General features: G+C 37.5%; 1 protein-coding gene, 1 long non-coding RNA gene and 1 pseudogene across 2 annotated transcripts; all 3 read left to right on the plus strand.

Moving 5' to 3' along the window:
* Positions 1 to 502: 502 nt before the first annotated feature.
* On the plus strand, positions 503 to 1,638 carry LOC120524631. The gene has a single exon (XM_039746462.1). The coding sequence runs from the start codon at positions 841 to 843 to the stop codon at positions 1,636 to 1,638; it is 798 nt and encodes a 265-aa protein (XP_039602396.1). The 5' UTR covers positions 503 to 840.
* Positions 1,639 to 3,482: 1,844 nt separating this feature from the next.
* On the plus strand, positions 3,483 to 4,318 carry LOC120524632 (annotated as a pseudogene).
* Positions 4,319 to 8,635: 4,317 nt separating this feature from the next.
* LOC120523970 lies at positions 8,636 to 20,648 on the plus strand. Its single transcript, XR_005632729.1, has 3 exons — positions 8,636 to 11,670; positions 14,753 to 14,899; positions 20,419 to 20,648. It is a non-coding gene; the product is annotated as an uncharacterized LOC120523970 (long non-coding RNA).
* The last annotated feature ends 3,955 nt before the right edge of the window (positions 20,649 to 24,603 follow it).

The following is a 24,603-nucleotide window of genomic DNA, read 5'->3' on the forward strand; positions in this document are numbered from 1 at the left end:
CATGATTGGAATATTATATTTAAGTTAAAGAAAGTGGATAATAAACTGAGAAAAAGGAATCAGAGAAGTTGTCTTGTGCAGTTAGACAAATGGCAAGAAAACCTACTTTAAAGAATTCAGAACTTTTTATTTTGTCCTTCAAAACTGACACCATTTGAGTTTCGACAGCGAGCTTGTTTAAGTGCAGCAGTTTACATTATCACTTGGAAAAAGAAAAAATAAAGATGAATTTGTAATTGCTGTTTAAATAACAATAGTCTTGTTATTGTAACAGAAAACTGGCTTTTATTTATAAACCTGTTAAGTTTGTTAGCTTCTTCTTGATGAAGAACTTATGAACATTTGCAACTTTTTTTAAAGATTTGTACTGTGTTTATGTAGAATTATTATCTCAAGAATTCTAAATGTCTAGCTGATACACTGAAAAAATACACCTAAGTTTAGAATATTTATACTTTATACTTTAACATTAAAACAGTGTAGTGCAATTAATGATTAAAACCTATGAGTGCAGGTGTTATATATCAGTATAAGTGTACATTTCAGTTCAGCTATTGATGTCTGATTGTGGGTTGACACCTGGTGATTTGATTGGTAATGCCTTGCACATTTGTTAGTTGTTCAAATAAAGACAAGAAAGAAAAAGGCACGCGCTGTCTGCTCGTCCGTTCTTATCAAATGAAGGTGAACTGTATTATTAATACATGACAGTGGCGACGAGATCAAGCAGTTAATTTTGAGCACTGTGACACTGAATAACAGCAGCGAGAACCGCACCGAGTAAGCGGAAAAGCAAGGACCCGACGCGATAGTGCAACGTGAGTACGATAAATTGCAAACATGTCGTACATCGGAAAGATAGATATTTTTGATAGTTCCACGGAAGATTGGAATATGTATGTTGAAAGGCTGCAACAGTATTTCGCTGCAAATGATATTCCAGCTGAAAAACACGTTCCTGTGCTACTGAGTGCCATGGGAGGGAAAGCTTACGGCCTCCTCCGTAGTTTAACTGCCCCAGACAAACCCGCCGAGAAAAGTTTTAACGACTTAGTCCGTGTAATGCGGGATCATTTGTCACCAAAGCCATTACTGATCGCGGAACGTTTCAGATTCCATAAGCGTAATCAGAACGAGGGAGAGACAATTGCGGCTTATGTGGCAGAACTGAAAAAGTTATCAGAATATTGTCAGTTTGGTGACGGGCTAAACGATGCATTGCGTGATCGTTTGGTTTGTGGAATCCTTCAAGAGGGAATCCAGAAGAGGCTGTTAACTGAGGCAGATTTGACATTTAAACGAGCAGTAGAAATTGCTATTTCAATGGAAACTGCAGCTAAAGATGCACTTGAACTACAAAGAGGAGTGAATACGAGCAGCGTAAATAAAATGGCGGCAGCCAAGATAAACAAAGTACATAAACGGCCCTGTTATCGCTGTGGACGCGACTCCCATCTTCCCTCACAGTGCCGATTTAAAATGAAGAGTGCAGACAGTGCCACAAAACGGGCCATATTCAAAGAGTTTGTCGTAGTGGAAAGGCAAAGTTTAGTGCGGAACACAAAATGCATCACAGCGACAAGAAAAATGTGCATAATGTTGCAGAAGTCTCTGACATTGATAGTGAAGATGCATTAGCAAGTCTGGAATTATTTAGCCTTAGTGGAAAAGACAAGCAGGCAATCTGGCTCACCCCCAAGATAGATGGCCAGGTGGTAAAAATGGAATTGGACACTGGCTCAGCTGTTTCAGTTATGTCACTGAAAGATTACAAGGTGTATTTCAAGAAGGAGAAGCTGAACCCTCTTCTGTTCTTCTCAGAACATACACAGGTGAAAAGGTTATGCCTATTGGAGTGCTGCATGTGACAGTAGAGTATAATGGAAGAAAAGAGGTACTTGATTTACACATAATACAAAATGGAGGTGCACCATTATGGGGCCGTGAGTGGTTAAGAAAGTTGGGAGTTGACTGGAGAGAGATTAAAAGCCTCCGTGTTTTGCCTGTTGTGCAACAGACTACAGAAAAGAACCTAGAGCTGATATTAAGAAAAGCCGCCCCGGTATTTAAGAGTGGCATTGGGACTCTTCAGCACATTAGAGCTAAAATTGTACTTAAGAGTGGTGCGACCTCACGGTTCCACAAGGCACGCCCAGTACCCTATGCCATCCGACCCCTGGTTGAAAAGGAATTGGATAGGTTGGAGTCAAACGGCATACTTTCTAAAGTAGACTGGAGTCCTTGGGCAACCCCAGTTGTCCCAATAATAAAGAGAAATGGTACAGTCAGGCTCTGGGACTTTAAGGTCTCCATTAATCCTGTGCTACAAGCTGAACAGTATCCTCTGCCGAGAATTGAGGACATTTTGCCAGTTTGTCGGTGGTCAGCGTTTTCAAAGTTAGATTTAGCAGATGCATACCTCCAGATGGAAGTAGAGGAAGACTCTAAAGTGTTCCTGACCATTAATACAATAAAGGGTCTTTATCGTTACAACAGGCTGGTGTTTGGGGTAGCCTCTGCCCCAGCTATTTGGCAAAGAGCAATGGATCAGATCCTTCAGTCACTGCCAGGCGTCCAGTGCTATTTAGACGACATTATTGTCACTGGAGCGACAGATGAAGAGCATTTAGAAAACCTCAAAAAGGTTCTGAAAAGGTTAGAAGAGTATGGACTAAGAGCCAGGCGAGGAAAATGTGAGTTCCTGAAGCCCAGTGTCAGGTATTGGGCACACCATAGATGCCCAAGGTTTGCACAAATGTCAGGACAAGATTCAGGCTGTATTGATGGCACCACAACCACAAAATGTTTCACAGCTTAGATCCTTCCTGGGGTTTGTGAATTATTATAATAAGTTTCTTCCAAACCTGGCAACTGTGCTATATCCACTCAATGAGCTATTACAAGCTGGAAAACAGTGGAAATGGTCCAAAGAATGTGAAAATTCATTCCAAGATGCAAAGAGACTGGTGACATCTGACACAGTCCTAACCCACTTTAATTCGTCCCTTCCAATCAAGCTGGCTTGTGATGCTTCTCCATACGGCATTGGAGCAGTGATGTCTCATGTTATGGAAGATGGCAGTGAGAGGCCTATAGCTTTTGCATCACGCTCATTGTCTGCAGCTGAGAAGAATTATGCCCAAATCGATAGGGAGGCATTGAGTCTAGTGTGGGGTGTAAAAAGGTTCAACCAGTATCTTTTGGTAGGGAATTCATCCTTGTCACAGACCACCAACCGCTAACCTCAATTTTCAGCCCACAGAAAGGAGTTCCTGCCACAGCTGCTGCCCGAATGCAGCGCTGGGCATTGTTTTTAGGTGGACACAGGTACAAGATTGAGTACAAACGTACAGCCTGCCATGCAAATGCAGATGGGTTGTCGCGACTGCCACTGGAGGCTGAAAAAGATGAGTTTGGAGATGAGGAAACAATAGATATGATCTCCATCAGCCAGATTGAAAGTCTGCCCGTCCACGGCAGACATGGTGAAAACAGAAACAAAACATGACAAGGTCCTGTCTCAGGTGTATGCTGCCACACTGAATGGCTGGACAGCCCAGCACAAATCCCTGCTGGCTGCATATTACTCGAGACGTGATGAAATTGCCTTAAATGCTGGATGTGTGATGTGGGGTTAAGAACTATTGTACCCACTAAACTAAGACACAGAGTATTAAAAGAGCTTCACAAGGGACATCTAGGTGTGGTGAAAATGAAGGCACTTGCCAGAAGTTTTGTGTGGTGGCCAGGCATTGATGAAGACATCGAGAAAATAGCGCAGCAATGTAGTGGCTGCCAGATGGTTCAGAATGATCCAGAACGTGCACCACTTCATCCATGGGAATGGCCTACATTACCATGGCAGCGGCTTCATATCGACTTTGCAGGACCATTCATGGGGACAACTTTCCTGGTGGTAGTCGACGCATGCTCTAAATGGCCAGAGGTTTTCATTATGAGCTCCACCACTACTTCTCACACTATTGAAGTACTAAGGAATTTATTTGCTAGAACTGGAGTTCCACAACAACTGGTGAGTGACAACGGACCCCAGTTCACAGCAACAGATTTTCAGATTTTCCTCCACAAAAATGGCATACGGCACATTACATCTGCCCCATGGCATCCAGCCACAAATGGCCAGGCAGAGAGGTTTGTGCAAAGTTTGAAACGAGCCCTTCGAGCAATGACAAATGAGAAGCTGACCCTTCAGCAAAAATTGGCCAACTTCTTATTTGCATATCGGAATTCCATCCATGCTACAACTAACCAGACTCCAGCTATGTTGTTCTTTGGCGTCCTCTTCGCTCTAGATTAGACCTGCTGCAACCAAATATTAAGCAGACTGTGCAAGACAGACAAATCAAACAAGGTCATAAAGCAACGGACAAGGTTACACGTAGCTTTGCCATTGGACAATCAGTTCTTGCCAGGAGCTACAGAGGAGATCAGAAATGGGTTCCTGCACTAGTGAAAGAGCAAACTGGTCCCTTGTCATACAAGGTAGAGGCTACTCAAGGTGTCATATGGCGACGTCATGTCGACCAGTTGAGAAAATCAGGGTTGGTTAGAGCTAAAGAGATACCCACACTGCCTGTTGACTCCCCTGCTGTTGCTCCTACAAACTGTCCAGAGCACTTACCATCTCCTCAAGCAGCACAAGTACAGAGCCCATGTGCATTATCTCCATCACCTTCTGCAGAGGCTAACACTGCTGTAACAATTCAAGAAAAATTACCCTGTGAAGAGAGCGTTACCCAATTGCATGCAAGCCTCCACAGAGACTAATTGAAAATTAAATGTAAAGATAGAATTCAATGTTTTGATTTCTTCAGAGAAAAAAAAAAAAAGGGAATAAGTTAATTACTTCTAATTTTTAGATGGGAGGAATTGTTATATATCAGTATAAGTGTACATTTCAGTTCAGCTATTGATGTCTGATTGTGGGTTGACACCTGGTGATTTGATTGGTAATGCCTTGCACATTTGTTAGTTGTTCAAATAAAGACAAGAAAGAAAAAGGCACGCGCTGTCTGCTCGTCCGTTCTTATCAAATGAAGGTGAACTGTATTATTAATACATGACAGCAGGTATATTTACATTTGATCAGTTTTTAATTGCCAATACCAACTAATTGATTGTGAGAGTGTATATTGTTGTTAGAGAAATGATGAAACCTACTTTTTTAATAAACCTTGTTTCAGATGGGTACATTACAGAAAAAACATTAACAGCTTGTACTTATGAGAAGTATTTTATTTTCTTTTATGCATTATGTAATGTGGATAAATATTTTTGTACGTTTTTATTTGTATGAATTTTAAGGAAATTTTATTTTAGTATTTTTATGGTCAATAAATAATAAACCTACAGGATTTAATTTTGTTAATAAAAAAAGTGATCTATAAAGTACACTTTAATTTAGGACATAAAGCTTCTATGACATAGGAGCTTAGTGTAAAAAGTTTTTTGAAGGAAAAAAAATCAGAAATGGTATTGGGAACGGCCGATTGAGTAACATGAAATCGGTGATTGGTATCGGCATTAAAAACTTAATTGGAGCATCCCTAACATGCACAATCACATATCAGGGCCGCCAAGTGCTGAAGACTGTATCACATAAAAAAAATCACCTACCCCCTGTTTGAATCAGACACAGCAGACTTCCAGACTACCACTGGAAGCAACAGCTGCACAAAAACCGTGCTTTACATTAGGTTTACATTACTGAACAGGCGCATACAAAACTATGATCACTGTGTGCAATACAAGAGTTATCCCTAACCTGAGCACCTTGCCATTGGACTTTGGAGCAGTGGAAACGTGTTCTCTGGTTTGATGAATTATGCTCCACTATCTGGCAGTCTGATGGACATATCTGAGTTTGGAGTATGCCAGAAGAACACTACCTTCCAGTAGGAGTGGGCAGTATGGCCAAAATGTTATATAACAATATAATTAATTTTAATATAATTAAAAATGGTTATGGTATATTTCACTGTATAATCTATGTGCATATACTTTTCAGACTGAATCCAGTTTATGTGTTTCTATTGGCCTAATTTTAACAAACTGAATGACGTAATTGCTGTTACAGTGAATAGTACAGGCCATATGAAACACTGAGGGTTTAGCCAGTTACCTTACCAGCAAGCTTGCCAAAACGTACCATCATGCCTGTCAAAGCTGCTTTGCCTCAAAATAAATGAATCATGACCCAGCCACTGAGACACAATGTTGTCCAGTAATATCTTGGATGACTTTTGCATTAACACTAGAATCTCTGAAGTCTACAAAAAAAGTTGTAATCCTGGGCCACCTTAAATTCCTTCGCACTTCCTCACCAGTATCTTTGTTTTGCAAATGTGTCGATCAGCACTGGCTGCAAGCAGCCTGCTATCCCATCCCCCACCAACACAGCTGAAGTTCTCCCAGCTAAAGGCTCTTTATCTGGATGTGAGGTGCCTGGAGTTGTATAAGGTAAATAATACTGTATATCATTATTTGGAATACATGCACTTCATTTGTGTTCCGTGTCTACAACGATCTGGGCAAATGTTGGTTGCTGCTCTTATTGTTACTATTGTAGAATAAAAACATTCATTTGATTTTAGTCTGTAACAGCTGGTGTAAATTTATGGTACTTGTAAAGGTTAGTTTTTTTTTTTTCAATTTTATTCTCTCAGTCACTTTCATGCTCCCCCCGATCTGACACTGTTAGTTTTGAAATAAAGACTTTGTATAACAGAGGTGAACTCAGATGAGGATGAGGGTTCTACATCAGAGAAAGAGAACAGAAGCCCAACCTACAAGAAATGTCCAATCACACATAAGAACAACGCCTTTTGCCTTTATGCACCAGGCATAAAGGCAAAAGATAGTACCTTTTGGATGCAGCAAGAGGTTAGAGGGTTATCCTGCCAGTGAATCTGCCAAACACATGTCCTTCAATAAAACAGCAAGGCCTACAGAGCTCGCCATGGTATTGTGCAAAGTTCTGTTTGTGATTATGTTTTTGATGGTCTTTATATGAAAAACATGTATACAGTAATCCCTCGCTATATTGCGCTTCGACTTTCACAACTTCACTCTATCGCGGATTTTATATGTAAGCATAACTAAATATATAACGCAGATTTTTAGCTGCTTCGTGGGTTCTGCGGACAATGGGTCTTTTTACTTCCTGTACATGCTGCCTCAGTTGGTTTGCCCAGTTGATTTCATACAAGGGACGCTATTGGCGGATGGCTGAGAAGCTAACCAATCAGAGCACACAGTTAAGTTCCTGTGTGCTGAATGCGATGTTAACCAGGAAGTCTCGTCTCGCTCATTCAGCATCAACGTGTTTCGCTGTGTAAAGAGTTAACTTTTGTGCTCTTTTGTGTTTATCTTTGTGCATAGTCAAGCCCTTCATTATGGCTTCAAAACAATCTGCTCCTGCTACTGCTTCAATGAGGCTATGATTCTTTTCATTTTAAAAAGTAGGAAAGGAATATAAGATCTACGGCCGCAGTGTCCTTTTAACCAGGGTGCAAAACGAGTTGTAAGTGGATGTAATAAGGCTGGAATCTGCTTTAGGGATTTGGATTGAAGTCTGCCGGAAGAAGAACAACGGCGGTGATATACAGTTGCCTGAAGAGGCTCCTTTGGAAGAGCTGTAACGCTCTCCTTTGTTGTGCAGTAAAACTAAACTCATCGTTATTGGACAAGTCGTCGTGTCATTGTTGGTGAGTAACTATAATTAATTTTCTACTTACAGTACTTAGTACATGTATGTACGTTTAGTGTCACTGTACGCACATTTACTGTATACAATTTTTCTTGCATTGTACGTATTTATTGCTGGTGGCCTGTCTGTTGTAATGGTTGTAACATATGTGATATCGGAGACACTATATCTTTAAAATAATATTTAGGTTTTACTATATATAAACAGTGTGTTTACATACATAATTTCAATGAATCTTACCTAATATCTAAGAGAATACAAAGGGTTTATGCTGTATAACTGTGCAGGGAATATTTATAAACAGTGTGGGAGAGTTTACAAGGGTTTAAAATATATAAAAATAACCATGCAAACATATGGTTTCTACTTCTCGGATTTTCACCTATTACGGGGGGGTCTGGAACGCAATCCCCACGATCGAGGAGGGATTACTGTATATTACTTATATAAAAGCCACATCGAATGTTGTTTACCTATATTTATTCATTTATCTTCCTACAGTGTTAAGTCAGAAGTAGACTGCAGTGCTTCCTGTGTTTGATCGACATGGGCACGCTGACAAAATATATGTGTAGTGGTTAACAAATTTAACAGCTTCGTTCTCGCTAGGTTATTGCAATAATAGTGCAGTGAATTGTTTTGATTGTGTTGAAGAGAACCAGACAATGTTGCAAATTGCTTTTTTTATGTTGGCAAAATCATGTTTTATGTATGTACACCCACATAATATGAGAACTGAATGTAGTGTCTTGCAGGTCAGTTAATGGCTTGACGCATAGCAGGCATGATGAAGTGAATCTTGACTGAGATATTCCTGACCTGTTGTCCAGTTCCCTGGGAGTGATAACAGGTAGCCAATATACAGTAACCTGACAAAAAGCAAATCCAAGTTCTTCAGTGCAAATACGTAGCATCTTAAAAGGGAACCAAAATATAGTCTGTGCATCATAATAATTGTTTTTTGATGTGTAATGTGTTTATCATGTCAACACTGATTACAAAATGGCTCAGCGATATGAATTACACATGTGAGCCATGATTTAGCTGGTTTGGCTGCATTTCCCTTCCGGATAATTTACCAGAATGTCTGAACTGTTGCATACGCAAGGGTCAGTTTTGCCATAAATATACGCACATTTCCTTCATCAAGTTTTCTTTTATAAATCCCAACATTTGCAGTGAATTTTCATATTTACATTTTAAGCTTCTTTTTGCACATTTGCAAGCCCCTGAACAGAGAAGTAAACTAAATTAAATGCTTTCCTGAACAAATGTTTTAAGTTTTTTTCTTAAAAGAAAGATTTGAGTCAGTTGGTCTAATTTATATTCAAAACTAAGCGGGGATGTCCAGTTCTTACACGGGTTGGAAAAAAGTGAAATTATATCCATTTATTATTTGGCAGTTAATTTATTATTCGAATATTGTTCAAAATTCAGACTGCCATTATTAACAATTAGCGGACTGTAGTTGCTACAAATCATTTAGAGTGACTTATGATAAATGTCATTTTTCATTTCGTCATTAGTAGTAAAAACATATTCGCAATCCTACTCTGGAACAGGTGATGTGTAGCTGGCTGTGTTAAAAGCACGGTTCTTTGAAGTAAACTCCAGTTACTTTAAGTGATTGTTCTTACACTTTATTTATGGACATTTCAAATGCAAGATATATTGGAAATGGAAGTCGTTTGAATCTGAAAGGGAGGTCTTTGGAAATCATAAGTATATGTGGAATGAAAACGTTCTCTCCTTTTCTGATACCAGTTAGAATTGTAGCTTTGATTAGGTGTGGATGATGTGACAGTGTCGACACATTTCTCACAATTAGAATTTACTGTTTTAGGGTTTTCCTTAATTCTTTTTAATCATGTTCACACATTTCATTTTTTTATTAATCGCTGAAACTGTAGCTTTTGGATATTTTCTCTTCCTCTCACTTGGTAATTGTGTTGTGACGAACATTAGGAAAGACAGACTTTCTTGCTTATTTATTAGATGTCTTTATTTTGCAAAATAAAAGTATAAAACTGAACAAGAAATAAACATATATTACACATACCATTGAAAAGACACAGCATGTTTGAAAAAGTGGACTGTATACAGTTAAAAAAAAAATGAAACAAGACTAATAATAAAAAATGTCCAAAGAGGTTTTCTTCACTATTCCTTTGGATCCCAATTGAACAGGAACAACAAGCAAGCATAATTAGATTTTAATATTGCCTTTCAAAACATCTTTATGAAGAAAAATTTATATAAAGACAAACCAAAAAAATGTAGATCTACGTTGACTGATTACTGACTCTGCGGAGGCTATCAACCAAAGCCCTACAATACATTTAGCCTACTAAAGAAAGCTTTCACACTTGTCACATGATTGATTTTCTGAATTATGTTTCTACAGAAATTGATGTTGGTGGAAAATCTTTTAATATTCTAATGAAGAAACATCATTATTTGCATGAAACAAAATGTCTCCTGTTCCATTGCTTTTATATATTTGAAGGTATACATCATTTCAACATCAAATGATGTAAAAAAGATGCTTTTTGTTGCCTTTGTATAACTTTATTTATACTTAGTTTTCTCCTACTTTTTTTTTTAAAAAACTCTGCTGCTCCATTTTCCGTGATTCCCTAAGCATGTACTTATAGTGCTTAATTAGCCAGGGCTACTTTATTATCATTATTTACAGCATTTGAAGTGCAATAAATAACCATACTGTTTTATCTGCTTTTTCAAAGATCATGGAGGCGAGGGAATGGCCCTCTTTAAGGTCCAAAGATGTGATTAAATGAAAAATTATTTTGTAAGCATGTGGGGGTAAGGTTATTGGGTGGAGCGAGGGCAGTTCTCTTCAGAATCCAAAGATGCAGTTGTAAATAGTTTCAGATACAAGAGGGGAAGGGCAAGGGTTATGCATTGTGAGAAGTGCTGGATATATCAGAAGTTAATGGAGTGCCCACTACCCACCATGGACCATCTCTATTACAACAAGTAAGAAAGGCAGCTTCCTGATTTATTTAACCACAATTTAAATGATATACAAAAAGTTTTACTGGATGACAAAGTTCTCGTTTCTACTGGTATACTGCCTACCACTATCTTCCAGATTGCATAGACATCTTTCTTTTCCATCATTTGTCCAATGTACAAAATTAGGTCCATAAAGACATGGTTTGATGAATTTAGGGTTTAGAAACTCTAGTACTCTGCACAGAGCCCAGGGAGTTCTGTATTAAATGCCCGTGGTTTTGGAAAGAGACATCCTAAAAGCTCATATGGGTGTGATGGTCAGGTGTCCACAAACATTTGGCCATATATCGTAATTTTTGGACCCGAGTCTGCAAATAACAAATTAATGTAAAAATATTCATAAAACTATTTTGTGACAGATAACTTAAATAATTAAGAAACATTTGGCACATATCATTCAGATTTAATTAAACAAATTAATTTGACCCAAGTGTGAAGAATTTTTTTGTAGATTGTGGTTATTGCTGAAGAAAAAATTTTAGTCAGATAGTGAAGATATAGAAAGGTTTAAGATTTTCTTTCAGTGTAAGCCCTTCAAATGCTTAAGCATTGCGTTTCATTCATGTCATCCATCTATGTCTTTGCTGAACCTGTTTTTTTATTACAGGTCATGGGAATCCAGAGTCTATCCTAGCAACATTGAGTCCAGGATGAAAATAAAACTGAAAGGAATGTTTTACAGAGCACAGTAATCTACATAATATGTCGAGTAATACTGGGCTTATTCAGAAATGCATGTTAACCTTACATGCCCTGCCTTGGAGCATGGGATGAGACTGGAGTACCTGATAGAAACTCAACACAAAAAATTTGAAAACTCCAAAGAGACAGCAATCAGACTGGAAATGGTTTACTTTAGCACTCTCATTTATATAACTGCATGCTGATTTTGCTTAGAATCTTTTGTGGGTATTGAATGTACAATTTTCACATTTCACAGTACTCATTAATAAAATTGTCAACATATAATTTATTACATTGACATTCTCAAGTAGTAATTGTTTTGAATAGTTTGGAATTTATGTTAAGAAGGCAAAAATAGTTATAAAAAAGTAAAAATGTCCTAATTGTATATTGTTTTTTATATATCAGAACATAGCCAATAATCATATAGTACTAAAATTAAGTTAATGCACAATAAGGTGACAAACACAGGTTTTACTTAATCATTTTTAATCATTAAAAATGTATCAACATGGTTAAGCTATGTATGAAAAAATTAGTACACTCAGTGATTCAGCAGCTGATAGAGCCACTTCTAGCAAAGGTTTTCTTTATGAGCTTCTCCGTTTCTTATGTCGTATCGGAGGGATTTTCACATTCTATTAGAATACTTCATTTTATTGATATTTAAGGATATGTTTATCCACATTTTTTCAGATTTCGCCCCAGCATATAATTGGGGGTTGAGTTCTGAGCTCATTCAAAAACCCAGATTCATTTCACCATTTCAGTAGATGTGCTTGGAATCCTTAAACTCTTGCATGATCCAGTTTTAGTTAAGCTTTAGATTTTGGTCAGATGGTCTCCTATATTCTTTTTGATACTACTGCATAAAGAGGAGATCATGTTTCAGTCTATGATTTTTGCATTCAGAAAGACTTTCTAGTATAATATTTACATGCAAAATAAATTCAGAAATGTGTACTCTTTGCCAAAGCTTTAAATTTTAATTTTCTTTTTAATTAATCTTTTTCTGTGAATGTTGCTTCCTTAGTAGTATCCAAATACTAACAATTATTGATTAGTCATGCAGAAATGCATGCAAATGACACTGATTGCTAAAGCAGAGCAGCAGCTTCAGTGTGAAAGTGATAGTGTGTTAATTAGTAAGGAAAGGCTCTTGTAAAGGCACAGGAAGAATGTGAAAACACCACTCAAGTAGTCACCTTAACCACTGTGCTAACATTTAGCCCACTTTGAGATGAAATGCTTAAGAGCAATTTCTTAATTTCCCTTTTGTATGTATTAATATGTTGCTACCATCTAATGTTTTTATATTTGACCACAGGGTAGGGATTTTGTTATACCTCATACCAGCTCATGTTTATTACAACAAATTCCATGTACTGAAATATACTTTTTCTTTACTTGAATTAAAAGTACTGTGTTCCTGTTTAATATGTTTATTTTGAAAAATATTTTTCTTATTTTTTGAAAAGATCTTTAATGTAGCAGAAAGCATTTATTCATGTGGTATTAACAGATTTTATTTTTTCAATATTTTGATGAATATTGATAGAGTTCCTTTTTTTCTTTTCAACATTATGAATATTGTATATTCAAATATCATTGATTAGGATGTGCCTTAGTATGTCAGACTTTAACTATTGGCCATGTATTCGTTTTTTAATTGACTAATTAAAAAAAATAAAAACAAGGAATAAAACTATATAAAGGTTCATTAATACAAAGGAAAAGTAACATAATACAGACTTTTTTACTTTGAATTTTAACAGTATTGCTCTTCCTGTTCCCTTGAAGTCTTCCAGTTGAGGAAAGGGTTGAACTAAACATTGCCCAAAGCTGTCTCTCAGCACCAAGTCTGAATATTTACATTGTGATATAAATGGTAGGACATCAAAGGGCATGTTTTTGTAGTAAACCACATGAAACCACAGTACAGTGGTGTACAGTACTCCAAAACCACATGGTGTGAACAGACTCTAAAGCCAATAAAAGACAGTGGATTTTGAAGACAGAAAATAATAATAAATTAAAAAAAACAATGTTTCACCTGACCATTTATAACCTGTAAGTTTTTCAATTCAGTTGTTGGGCCTAAAACCTTTATGAATAGCATCAGGCACAAGGCACAGGAGCCATCCCTGGATTGAATGTCTGTCCATCATAGGGCGCCTTCAAGCACAAACCAATACATATTCTGGGCTAGGTCTGAGGTATATGTTAACCTAGTAAACATAACTTTGAGAAGTAAAAGTAAAACAGGAGAAGAATCACCACAACCAAAAAACATACAAGCTCTAAATAGGTATTTAAAAAGCCTGCGGTTTAATCCCAGTTTTCTGGAACTTCTAGGCAGAAGATGTAACCATGTTTTTAACCACTAAATCCTCCCCAGTTTCAGCCATTTCACAAGGAGTATGATAGTATTTTAATAACCTTACAGTAGTCACCTAATGATTCAGTGTCAAATTTCACGTTTATTGCAAAGTGATTCTAAAGTTGTAACATTGAGACCACCATCCAGCATTCAAGAATCTACTCACTACATTTAAATAATGACAAGAGACCAAAGACCATCCTGTCCTTTGCAGGTCCCGTTCATTCCAACTCTCACCCAAATAAAATTAGAAACGCTTTACTCATCTTCTTGATAGACTTTCCTAATGTGGAAAACATACAAAATGATGTGTTTATTGGCTAGTTGTACTAAAAATCAAAAAGCTAAACTGAAACTTATATCAAGATGACAAAAATAATTGCACAGTAAAATAAACATTCTAGAATTCAGTTTAACCTGCAGCTCTTATAGTTTATCTGTCTTAACTTCCAAACCTGTTTCACCCTGAACAGCAAGCATTAGGGTACAAGGTAGGGACATTCCCTGGACAGGGCACCAACCCATTACAGAGTGAACACACACACACTACAGCCAGTTTACTATCACCAGTTCACCTAAACTGCATGTGTTTGGACTGTGTGAGGAAACCCACCCAAATACAAGGAGACCATGCAAAATTGTACACAGGGGAGACCCAAGATGTGAATCCTTTCCTTTTTGTTGAACAATATGGACAAATATGCATTTCAATAACAGTCAACTGTTATTCCGTTTGGCTATACCTATCAATCATTCAATATGTGTTTTGGGTACAACTTTTATAGTTGATATTAACTGAAAGAATTTTATAATGCATGTATGCAGTAGCTTCCAAGCCAAGTTACTGTACTATATAAATGATTCCAATACAGTATATTGAAAGTCCATGAATCCCTTTTCTGAACCTGCTTTTTCCATTACAGAATCATAATGATTTGGATCCTACTGTAGCAGAATCAGGTACAAGGTACACCAGGCTAATTTACAGTCACCATTCAACCTAAGACTCATGTCTTTGGAAAGGACACAGGAACTGCACTTTGACATTGGACCAGGCCAGGAATTAAATTGTGAGTTGATTTAATGTATTTGTATACAATTATGAGAAACTTGAAGCAATTTAATTTATTTGTAAGAAATGATGATCAATTAAAGTGCTAGGAAAATATCTGGAGATTCACAGTATTTGATATTTGAAATTGTGCTAAAAATATACTTTTTGGAATTTTATTGCTCGGCATACTTACATGTTAGAACGTCTGCTTTCACAATAGCCAGCAAGTATATTGGTCCATTTTAGGAATTACTACATTGCTAAAATGCATGATTATTTTTTTCTTAATGTATAGACCAAGTATTGTTTTACAAGTCATTTATAAATGGATATTACATAATCACTATTGGTATGCACTAAGTTATTCTACTAGCATAAGCTGTACTACTTTAAGACCTAGCTCTGCCATTTCCTTAAATACTAAATTTGTGGTGTTTAACAAGTCTCAGGTGCATATGCGTTTTGTGGTAAATCAGGACAGTGCATTACACAGACAGTCTAAGACTGTCACATCTACCACACTCCAACTCAAAAGGCACATTTAGGACACAATTCTATAGAAACGGTCTTCTTCGTGAACGGTGGCTAAGTACCATGGTTGTTATTTGGACTTGCCAAAGGATAAAACTGAAAGATCTGCGTTCAGAAAAGTGCAAAGCACAAGACTTTTCACCATACATCTGTGCCATTTTTAATTGTATCACATTTTTAAACTTACATACCCCAAGTCAGGGTCATTAAGACTGGAGCCTATTCTATAAGCAATGGACACAAGGCAAGAAAGAGCCTTGAAAAACGTGCCTGTCCATCACAGGGTCCACACACGAACATGCACTTCACACTCTGGCCAATTCAGAGTAACCAACTAACCTAACATATACAGTATGTGTTTTGGAATGTAGACAGTAAAACCCATGCAGACACAGGGAGAACATACAAACTCCATATGGACAGTGATTAAGCATCAAATTTGAACCTGCCTGCCTATGAGGCATTAGTGTTGATCACCATGCTTTCCTACATTGTTCATTTAGAAGAAACAATATCAAATCAGCACTACAAATATTTAAAAGCAGAAAGTAGCATGGTGCTACTTGACTTTCAGCTACACTACTGGGCAGAGAGATTTCATAATCTGAGACAATGGAAAGAAGAAGAAAGTACTGAATATACACCTGCTTGGTTGGAAGTAGAGAAAAAAAAAACAAAGTAAAAAGTCCTATCTGCATGTTTTTCTCTGTGCTATGCTCATTTGTTCATTATTCAGTTTAGTAATAATCAGATTATGCTTCATTCACTTAAAATATGCAACCAGTGTAAAAGACACTGCTGTCTGCTGGTCCTTTACAGAAAAAACTTTGCACTTGAGTGATACCTCAGTTTAACAGTATTTTAAGTCTTGAAGGATACTAGGCATCTCAACCTTCAGATTCATATTATTATAATATATAATATTATTCATATTATTAATAATGTGTTTGAGCTTTAAGCTTTTGTAAATCTTAACCTTAATCTGTTGTCAATGTGGAATTTCATTAATATATTCATTTTTCTATTTACCAGTTAGGAACTTTGTAAAAAAGGAATTCCCTAACTGTGATAGTTTTCCACCAGCACTTAAACTTGAAAATATTTTGCTAGTTATGAGAAGAGTATTGGGAAAGAAACTTCTATATCAATATCTCAGGGAAGAGCTGGAATTTAATAATTCACAACATTCATTAATTAATCAATTTGTGCAAAAATGATGAAAATTGTACACCAGACACACCTCTCCAAATTGAAATTATCTAAAATACTTCCGGAATTGGACTTTAATTGTTAATGATCCATTATGTTTTTGGACAGTCCAAAATTAAAACTCTTTTGGGAAAAGGTTTTTTCTTATCTATCAGAAGATTTACCATCATTGCAAATTCTCTTACAGCAGTGTATGGAGTTGTTTCAGATGAGTTTAGACTGGTGATAAACTATTATTTTCCACACCACATTGCTATCATGTTTATTAATTCTGCTCAGTTGAAATAATCCTAAAGTACCTTCCATAACTCAATGGGGAAATGGTACCGTATATTATCGGTTCACCGACAAAAGCGAGATAGACATATGAGCGCCGACAAAACCGTGACGGACAAATGAGCGCCGACAAACTCTGTAACTGGTTTTCGACAAATGCACGCGTACGTGCGCATTATATACACATTATGTGATAGGTTATAACTGTATTCAAAGATGCTAATTGCACTGAGTTTCATTCCTCCGGAAGATGTTGGGTCCGCTTTCGATGAACTGAGCGAGAGTAGACCCGACAATTTTCCAGAATGTTTGATTACTGGGAGGACAATTACGTTGGTCAATTGAGACGCAATCGACAAGCCAACCCGTTGTTTCCTATCACCATGTGGAACATGCGAGGACGTGTTGCTGATGGCATGCTGCGAACAAATAACTCAGTCGAGGGTTGGCATAACGCGTCGTATACAAAGCGGAATTACCAGCAGTCAGGCAGCCAGCAAGTCTAAATACGCTCAACTATCAAGACGTCTTGCTGCAATTCTTCCTGCATATGCAGGGCATGATCTTAAGAACTATCTGCGTGCCGTGTCTCATAATATTGACTTCTAAAATAAACATTATTATACAGTATATGCTTTAAACTAGTAATTCATATTTAATGAAACTTCCGCGATTTTGTCGGCGCGATTTTGGCGCCGCGTTTTAATGAGCGTTATTTTGTTGGTGCTCATATGTCTATCGCGCAATTGTTGGGTCACTATATTATCTAAATATAGAAAAAAAAATTAATTGCATGGAACTGTGCAGAGATTGTTTTGGTATCTGCCAGGAATTCCTGTACACTCACCGGCCACTTTATTAGGTACACCTTGCTCATATCGGGTTGGACCCCCTTTTGATTTAAGAAGTGCCAGAATTCTCCATGGCACCAATTCAACTAGGTGCTGGAAATATTCCTCAGGGATTTTGGGCCATATTGATATGATGTCTGAAGCAATTGCATGGTTCTTTGTCGACTGCACATCCATGATGTGAATCTCCCATTCCACAACATTCCAAAGGTGCTCTAGTGGATTGAAAACTGGTGACTGTGGAGGCCATTTTGAGTACAGTGAACTAATTATCACGTTCAAGAAACTAGTTTGCGATAATTTGAGCTTTGTGACATGGTGCACTATTCTGCTGGAAGTAACCATCAGAAGATGGGTGCAATGCTGTTGTAAAAGAATTTACATGACCAGCAACAATAGTCAGGTAGGCTGTGGCATTTAAACAATGCTCATTTGGTACTTAGAATCCCAAAGTGTGCCAAAGAAAATACTCCCTACACCATTACACAACATCCACCATCCTGAACCATTGATATAAGCCAGGATGGATCCATGCCTTTATGCATTTCTTAACCAATCATCCAAAAGTCACAGAAGAAATCAAGACTCATCATACCAGGCATTGTTTTTCCAATCTTCCATTTTCCAATTTTGGCGAGCCAGTTCGATTTGCAGCCGCAATTGCCTGTTCTTTGCTGACAGGAGTGGCACTCAGTGTAACCTCCTGGTGCTGTAGCCCATTTGCTTCAAGGTTCGACATGCTGTGCATTCAGAGATGCTCTTCTACATACCTTGGTTGTAACAAGTGGTTATTTGATATGCTGTTGCCATTCTATCAGCTCAAACCAGTCTTGCCATTCTCCTCCTACCTCTGGCATCAACAAAGCATTTTAATACAGAGAACTCACACTCACTGGATATTTTCCCTTTTTCGGATCATTCTCTGTAAACTCTAGAGATGGCTATGCGTGAAATCTGAAATACTCAGACCAGCCCTTCTGGCATTAACAACCATGCCATGTTCAAAGTCACTTAAATTACCTTTGTTCCCCATTCTAGTGCTCGGCTTGAATTTCAGCAAGTTGTCTTGACAATGTCTCCATGCCTTAAAACATTGAGTTGCTGCTATGTGACTGGTTGATTAGATATTTGTGATAACAAGCAGTTGAACAGGTGTACCTAATAAAGTGGTCTGTGAGTTTAAGTTTCCTATTGTTTTAGTTAATATGAGATTGTATAACACATCACACCTCTTTTTATTACAAATTAGCTCTCTTTTGTTTGGTTTGGGGCCTATGTTTTTGTGTGGTTTTTGATTACAAATAGATACATTGACCATACAAAATTAGTCAAATGAGAAGAAACTGCTTAGTCCATCAGGCTTGTTTGTTTATCCAGATAGTCTTAAAGGCTGTCAAGTGTACAGCTTCAACTAATGTATCAGTAGTTTGTTCCAAATTCCCACAACTTTGTATAAAAAAAAAACGTTTTCTTGCTTAAATGCACTTCCCCCTTAATTTCCACTGGTGTCCTCATTTACATAATTTAACATTTAGTCAAAGGAATTTGGCTGGTTCTACCTGCCATTGAGAATTTTGAAGATCTGGATTGGGTCCCCAAGCAGTCTCCTCTGCTCAAGACTAAACATTTTTAATTCTCTGACTCTGTCAGTGCAGGATAGGTCCTTAATTCCTGACATGCACCTGGTTGCTATACTCTGCACAGTGTATGCTTAAATCTTTATTTTTTTGGTAATAAATAAAATAGAAATTTAATAATACCAAAATGCATAAATAAATTGTTTAATATATAAAATGAATATACATTAATTTGAAATATTGATATCTGAAAAAATGCCATCTCACCAAACTATGCTTATCTATTGTGTAGTCAAGAAATGTCAATAAATACTTAAGCAAATACTATTTTGTGCATGTATACTTATATATATGTGAAATAGGAAAACCATAGCTTGTATAAATCTTAGGATAAAAATGTAGCTTTTCCAGAGAGGCATTGCAACTTGCCAATCTCACAGATTCTTAGGTGTGTTTTTACCTGACATAGTCCAGGTGGAACAGTGTCTGATTAGGTTATCTTTAAAAAGGCCTTAATTCAAACCTTAGGTCAGTGCAAGACAAAGGGTCTACTTAATCAGTTTTCTGAGCAGTCAGACATTATGTGTTTTATGTTCCGTTAAACAAGGGAGTGGGATGTTAGCATGGTGTACACAGGCATTTCATGCCAATGTTCCCAGGCACTATGAATTAAGCTACTCCATTGTGGATTGACTGCAGACATGGTTTTGGCAGACCAGCAGGACCAGTCCAGATATAACACCAGAGTAAGACCAGCTTACAAGAATGTTTTTCCAGGTCTACCATTCATATTAGTGTTTAAACTGCCAGGAGAATAGATGCCCTCGTCTGTGACAGGACACTGAGGGACAATAGCCTGCTACTAGCCTTAGAACAAGGTGAAATATTAGAGGCATTCTGTTCACACTTAGACATTTAACCATGAAGCAGGACAATGACAGGCCAGACACACCACTGCTTTTGTCACAACTGTTCTGAGGAATGCTGGTGTACAAGTGCTGTCTTTCTCTGCTTTTCTGTTCTGACCCTAAACCCATATGGCACTTTTGGCCCTGCCGTTAGCCAGCAAAACAATTCTTCCCTTTTTACAGGAATGCATTAACATCCTACAATTGCAGATTCAGAGGTTCCCTGGCTCGATGTGCAAGAGGTTTCATGCAGTGGTGGCAAAACGAAGTTGTCACACAAAATACTGACAACTGCAGGACTACGGATGTTAATGTTAATGGTTGTTATTATTTTTCTGTTTTTTTGCTATTGTGCTGTTTTCTTTATCCTATTATTCTCATTTCAGCAATGAAGGTTGAACTTTCACTCCAAATAAGTGTTAATGTTTCTTTTTTTAATAAATACATTGTATACTGTATAATAAAGGTAGATGAAAAATACTGAACGTTTTATTAAGGGTAATTCTTTCAAAATTATGCTAGTTTTTGATAAGAATATTTTAATAGAGAAGCAGAAAACTGTGAACTGTATCTGTGGCTTTATCCTCTTAAAATCACCTCTGAACAATAATGTGCATATTGCCTTATGTCCATGCGATTTTTCTCCTGGTGCTCCATTCCCTTTTTATGTCTGAATTGAAATTAACTGGCATGTCTAAATTGGCCTTCAGTGATTAATGTAATATTTCTTCCAGATGTGAACTGATCAGATTGCAACTAAAGCATATGCAGTGATTGGTATCAAATACCACCTTGCAGGTTTCCTGGTACAAATTCTTTCCAGTTTTTCAAGAGAAAAACTGTATTATGCATTTAGCTCACTTGTGTTCACAGCTATGGGGGTGCTTGTGCCTACCTTGGAAGCACTGGTCACAAAGCAAGAACCAATCCAAGGTGGTCTGACATGGGGAACACTGACACACACACACACACACACACACACACACACACACACACACACACTGTCACTGGGCCAATTTAGTCTTACCAAATGTCTTCTTAAAACTGATTTATCTAGTTAATCAAAGTTAATAGTTTGTGCAAAAATAGTGCAGTGTTCAAAAACGTCAGATAAACATAAACATAAAATTCCTTAGATAAATTGTTATTTTTGTAAGTGAAAGGTGTACAACACAAACATAAACTCAAGGCAAATAATAAGATTTAAAAAGTCGGTGAAAAGAAAGAAATTACTGTACAAAAAACAGAATTCATACCTGCAAAGAAATGTAATTATTCTTTGTCGATTTTTCTTTAATTTAGTAAAAGAGGGCTTTAAGTGACACTGGTTTTCATATACAGTAGAATTTTAATTACCATGTTGCCGGCTTAACCCCAAAACTTTTTTTATTCTGATTTTTATATACTGTATATACTGTATATAGTTACATCAAAAAATAATTATAAGATAGACCGGTAAATAAATACTTACAGTTACTCTTGCCCAAGTAGCCAAATACTTCATGGTATACAAGTAAAGATTAAAACTACTTTTGAAAAAGTTTAATTAGATTCAATTAGTTTCAGAGTGGCATAGTAGTTAGTACTGTTTTTTCAAGTCCTTGAACCATGTTTCAATCTACAGAGCAGATACTTCCTTGTGAGATTGCACGTATCCCCTTGCACCCCTTATAAATATACCCCATACCCTGTATGTCCAAACGTTATGTGCACACCCCTGCAAATTATTGAGTTTGTGTTTCAACAGCCCCTTTTCTTAACAGGTAGATAAAATCAAACACTCCACCATGCAATCTCAATTGACTAACATTGGCAGTAGAATGGTTTGTACTGCACAGCTCAGTTAGTTTAAACATGGCACATTTACCTGTCAAAGTCAATACATGAAATGTCTGCTCTGCTGGATGTGCCCTGGTAAAATTTAAGTGTTGCTAATATAAAGTGTTTGGGGGCATCTAGAAGAAACAACAGCTCAGACATGAAGTGGTAGACCATGCAAACTCATACAGCAGCATATAGCATGTGAAAATCACTTATCCCCTGTTCCATCACTCACAACAGAAACAGAGTTCAAAACTGCATCTGGAAGCAACATAAACTGTATGCCAGGAGCATCATAAAATGGATTTCCATTGCTGAACAACTGCACACAAGCCTAAGATCACGATCCATAATTCCAGGCATCAACTGGAGTGGTGTAAAGCATGCCAACAGTGGAGTCCGGAGCAGTGGAAACATGTTCTCTGGATTGAAGAGTCACGCTTCACCATCTGACAGTGTGATGGACAAATCTGGGTTTAGCAGAGAAAGGAGAATGCTACCTTCTGGACTGCATAGTACCTACTGTAAAGTTTTCTGAAAGAAGGAAAATACTCTGGGGCTGTTTTTCAGGGTCTGGGCTAGGCCTCTTGGTTCCAGTGAAGGGTACTTTTAGTGCTACAGCATACAAAGACATTTTAGATAGTTGTACACCTCCAATTTTGTGGCAACAGCATATTGCTGAAGGCCATTTTCTGTTACAGCATATATATACTGTAAATATATGTATATATTCAGTACTATTTGTATATCTCCTTTCGATTGCTTGAATTTCTTTGAATTTGTTATTCCAATATATGGTGCATCACAAACATTAGCACTGCTTTTACGATATATACAGGTGCCGGTCATAAAATTAGAATATCATGACAAAGTTGATTTATTTCAGTAATTCCATTCCATAAGTGAAACTTGTATATTAGATTCATTCATTACACACAGACTGATGTATTTCAAATGTTTATTTCTTTTAATTTTGATGATTATAACTGACAACTAATGAAAGTCCCAAATTCAGTATCTCAGAAAATTAGAATATCAGTTAAGACCAATGCAAAAAAATGATTTTTAGAAATGTTGGCCAACTGAAAGGTATGAACATGAAAAGTATGAGCATGTACAGCACTCAATATTTAGTTGGGGCTCCTTTGGCCTGGATTACTGCAGCAATGTGGCGTGGCATGGAGTCGATCAGTCTGTGGCACTGCTCAGGTGTTATGAGAGCCCATGTTGCTCTGATAGTGGCCTTCAGCTCTTCTGAATTGTTGGGTCTGGCGTATTGCATCTTCCTCTTCACAATACCCCATAGATTTTCTATGGGGTTAAGGTCAGGCGAGTTTGCTGGCCAATCAAGAACAGGGATACCATGGTCCTTAAACCAGGTACTGGTAGCTTTGGCACTGTGTGCAGGTGCCAGGTCCTGTTGGAAAATGAAATCTGCATCTCCATAAAGTTCATCAGCAGCAGGAAGCATGAAGTGCTCTAAAACTTCCTGGTAGATGGCTGCGTTGACCTTGGACCTCAGAAAACACAATGGACCAACACCAGCAGATGACATGGCACCCCAAACCATCACTGACTGTGGAAACTTTACACTGGACCTCAAGCAAAGTGGATTCTGTGCCTCTCCTCTCTTCCTCCAGACTCTGGGACCTTGATTTCCAAAGGAAATGCAAAATTTACTTTCATCAGAGAACATAACTTTGGACCACTCAGCAGCAGTTTTGTCTTTAGCCCAGGCGAGACACTTCTGATGCTGTCTCTTGTTCAAGAGTGGCTTGACACAAGGAATGCGACAGCTGAAACCCATGTCTTGCATACGTCTGTGCGTGGTGGTTCTTGAAGCACTGACTCCAGCTGCAGTCCACTCTTTGTGAATCTCCCCACAGTTTTGAATGGGTTTTGTTTCACAATCCTCTCCAGGTGCGGTTATCCCTATTGCTTGTACACTTTTTCTACCACATCTTGTCCTTCCCTTGCCTCTCGATTAATGTGCTTGGACACAGAGCTCTGTGAACAGCCAGCCTCTTTAGCAATGACCTTTTGTGTCTTGCCCTCCTTGTGCAAGGTGTCAATGGTCGTCTTTTGGACAACTGTCAAGTCAGCAGTCTTCCCCATGATTGTGTAGCCTACAGAACTAGACTGAGAGACCATTTAAAGGCTTTTGCAGGTGTTTTGAGTTAATTAGCTGATTAGAGTGTGGCACCAGGTGTCTTCAATATTGAACCTTTTCACAATATTCTAATTTTCCAAGATACTGAATTTGGGACTTTCATTAGTTGTCAGTTATAATCATCAAAATTAAAAGAAATAAACATTTGAAATACATCAGTCTTAGTGTAATGAATTAATCTAATATACAAGTTTCACTTTTGGAATGGAATTACTGAAATAAATCAACTTTGTCATGATATTCTAATTTTATGACTGGCACCTGTAAAATGATGCACTGTAAATATTCATGCTGTTGTCTATTTTGATTACTTAGATTTCAACCAATTTTAGATGGGTAGTGCAACTAGTGTGTATATGTGTGAGTATACCTCTGTA

Source organism: Polypterus senegalus, chromosome 2 (genome assembly GCF_016835505.1).
Source record: "Polypterus senegalus isolate Bchr_013 chromosome 2, ASM1683550v1, whole genome shotgun sequence".
Classification (NCBI taxonomy): Eukaryota; Metazoa; Chordata; class Cladistia; order Polypteriformes; family Polypteridae; genus Polypterus; species Polypterus senegalus.

Excerpts from the sequence above, each read along its gene's own strand:
- LOC120524631 (XM_039746462.1), top strand. The coding sequence starts at position 841 with ATGTCGTACATCGGAAAGATAGATATTTTTGATAGTTCCACGGAAGAT.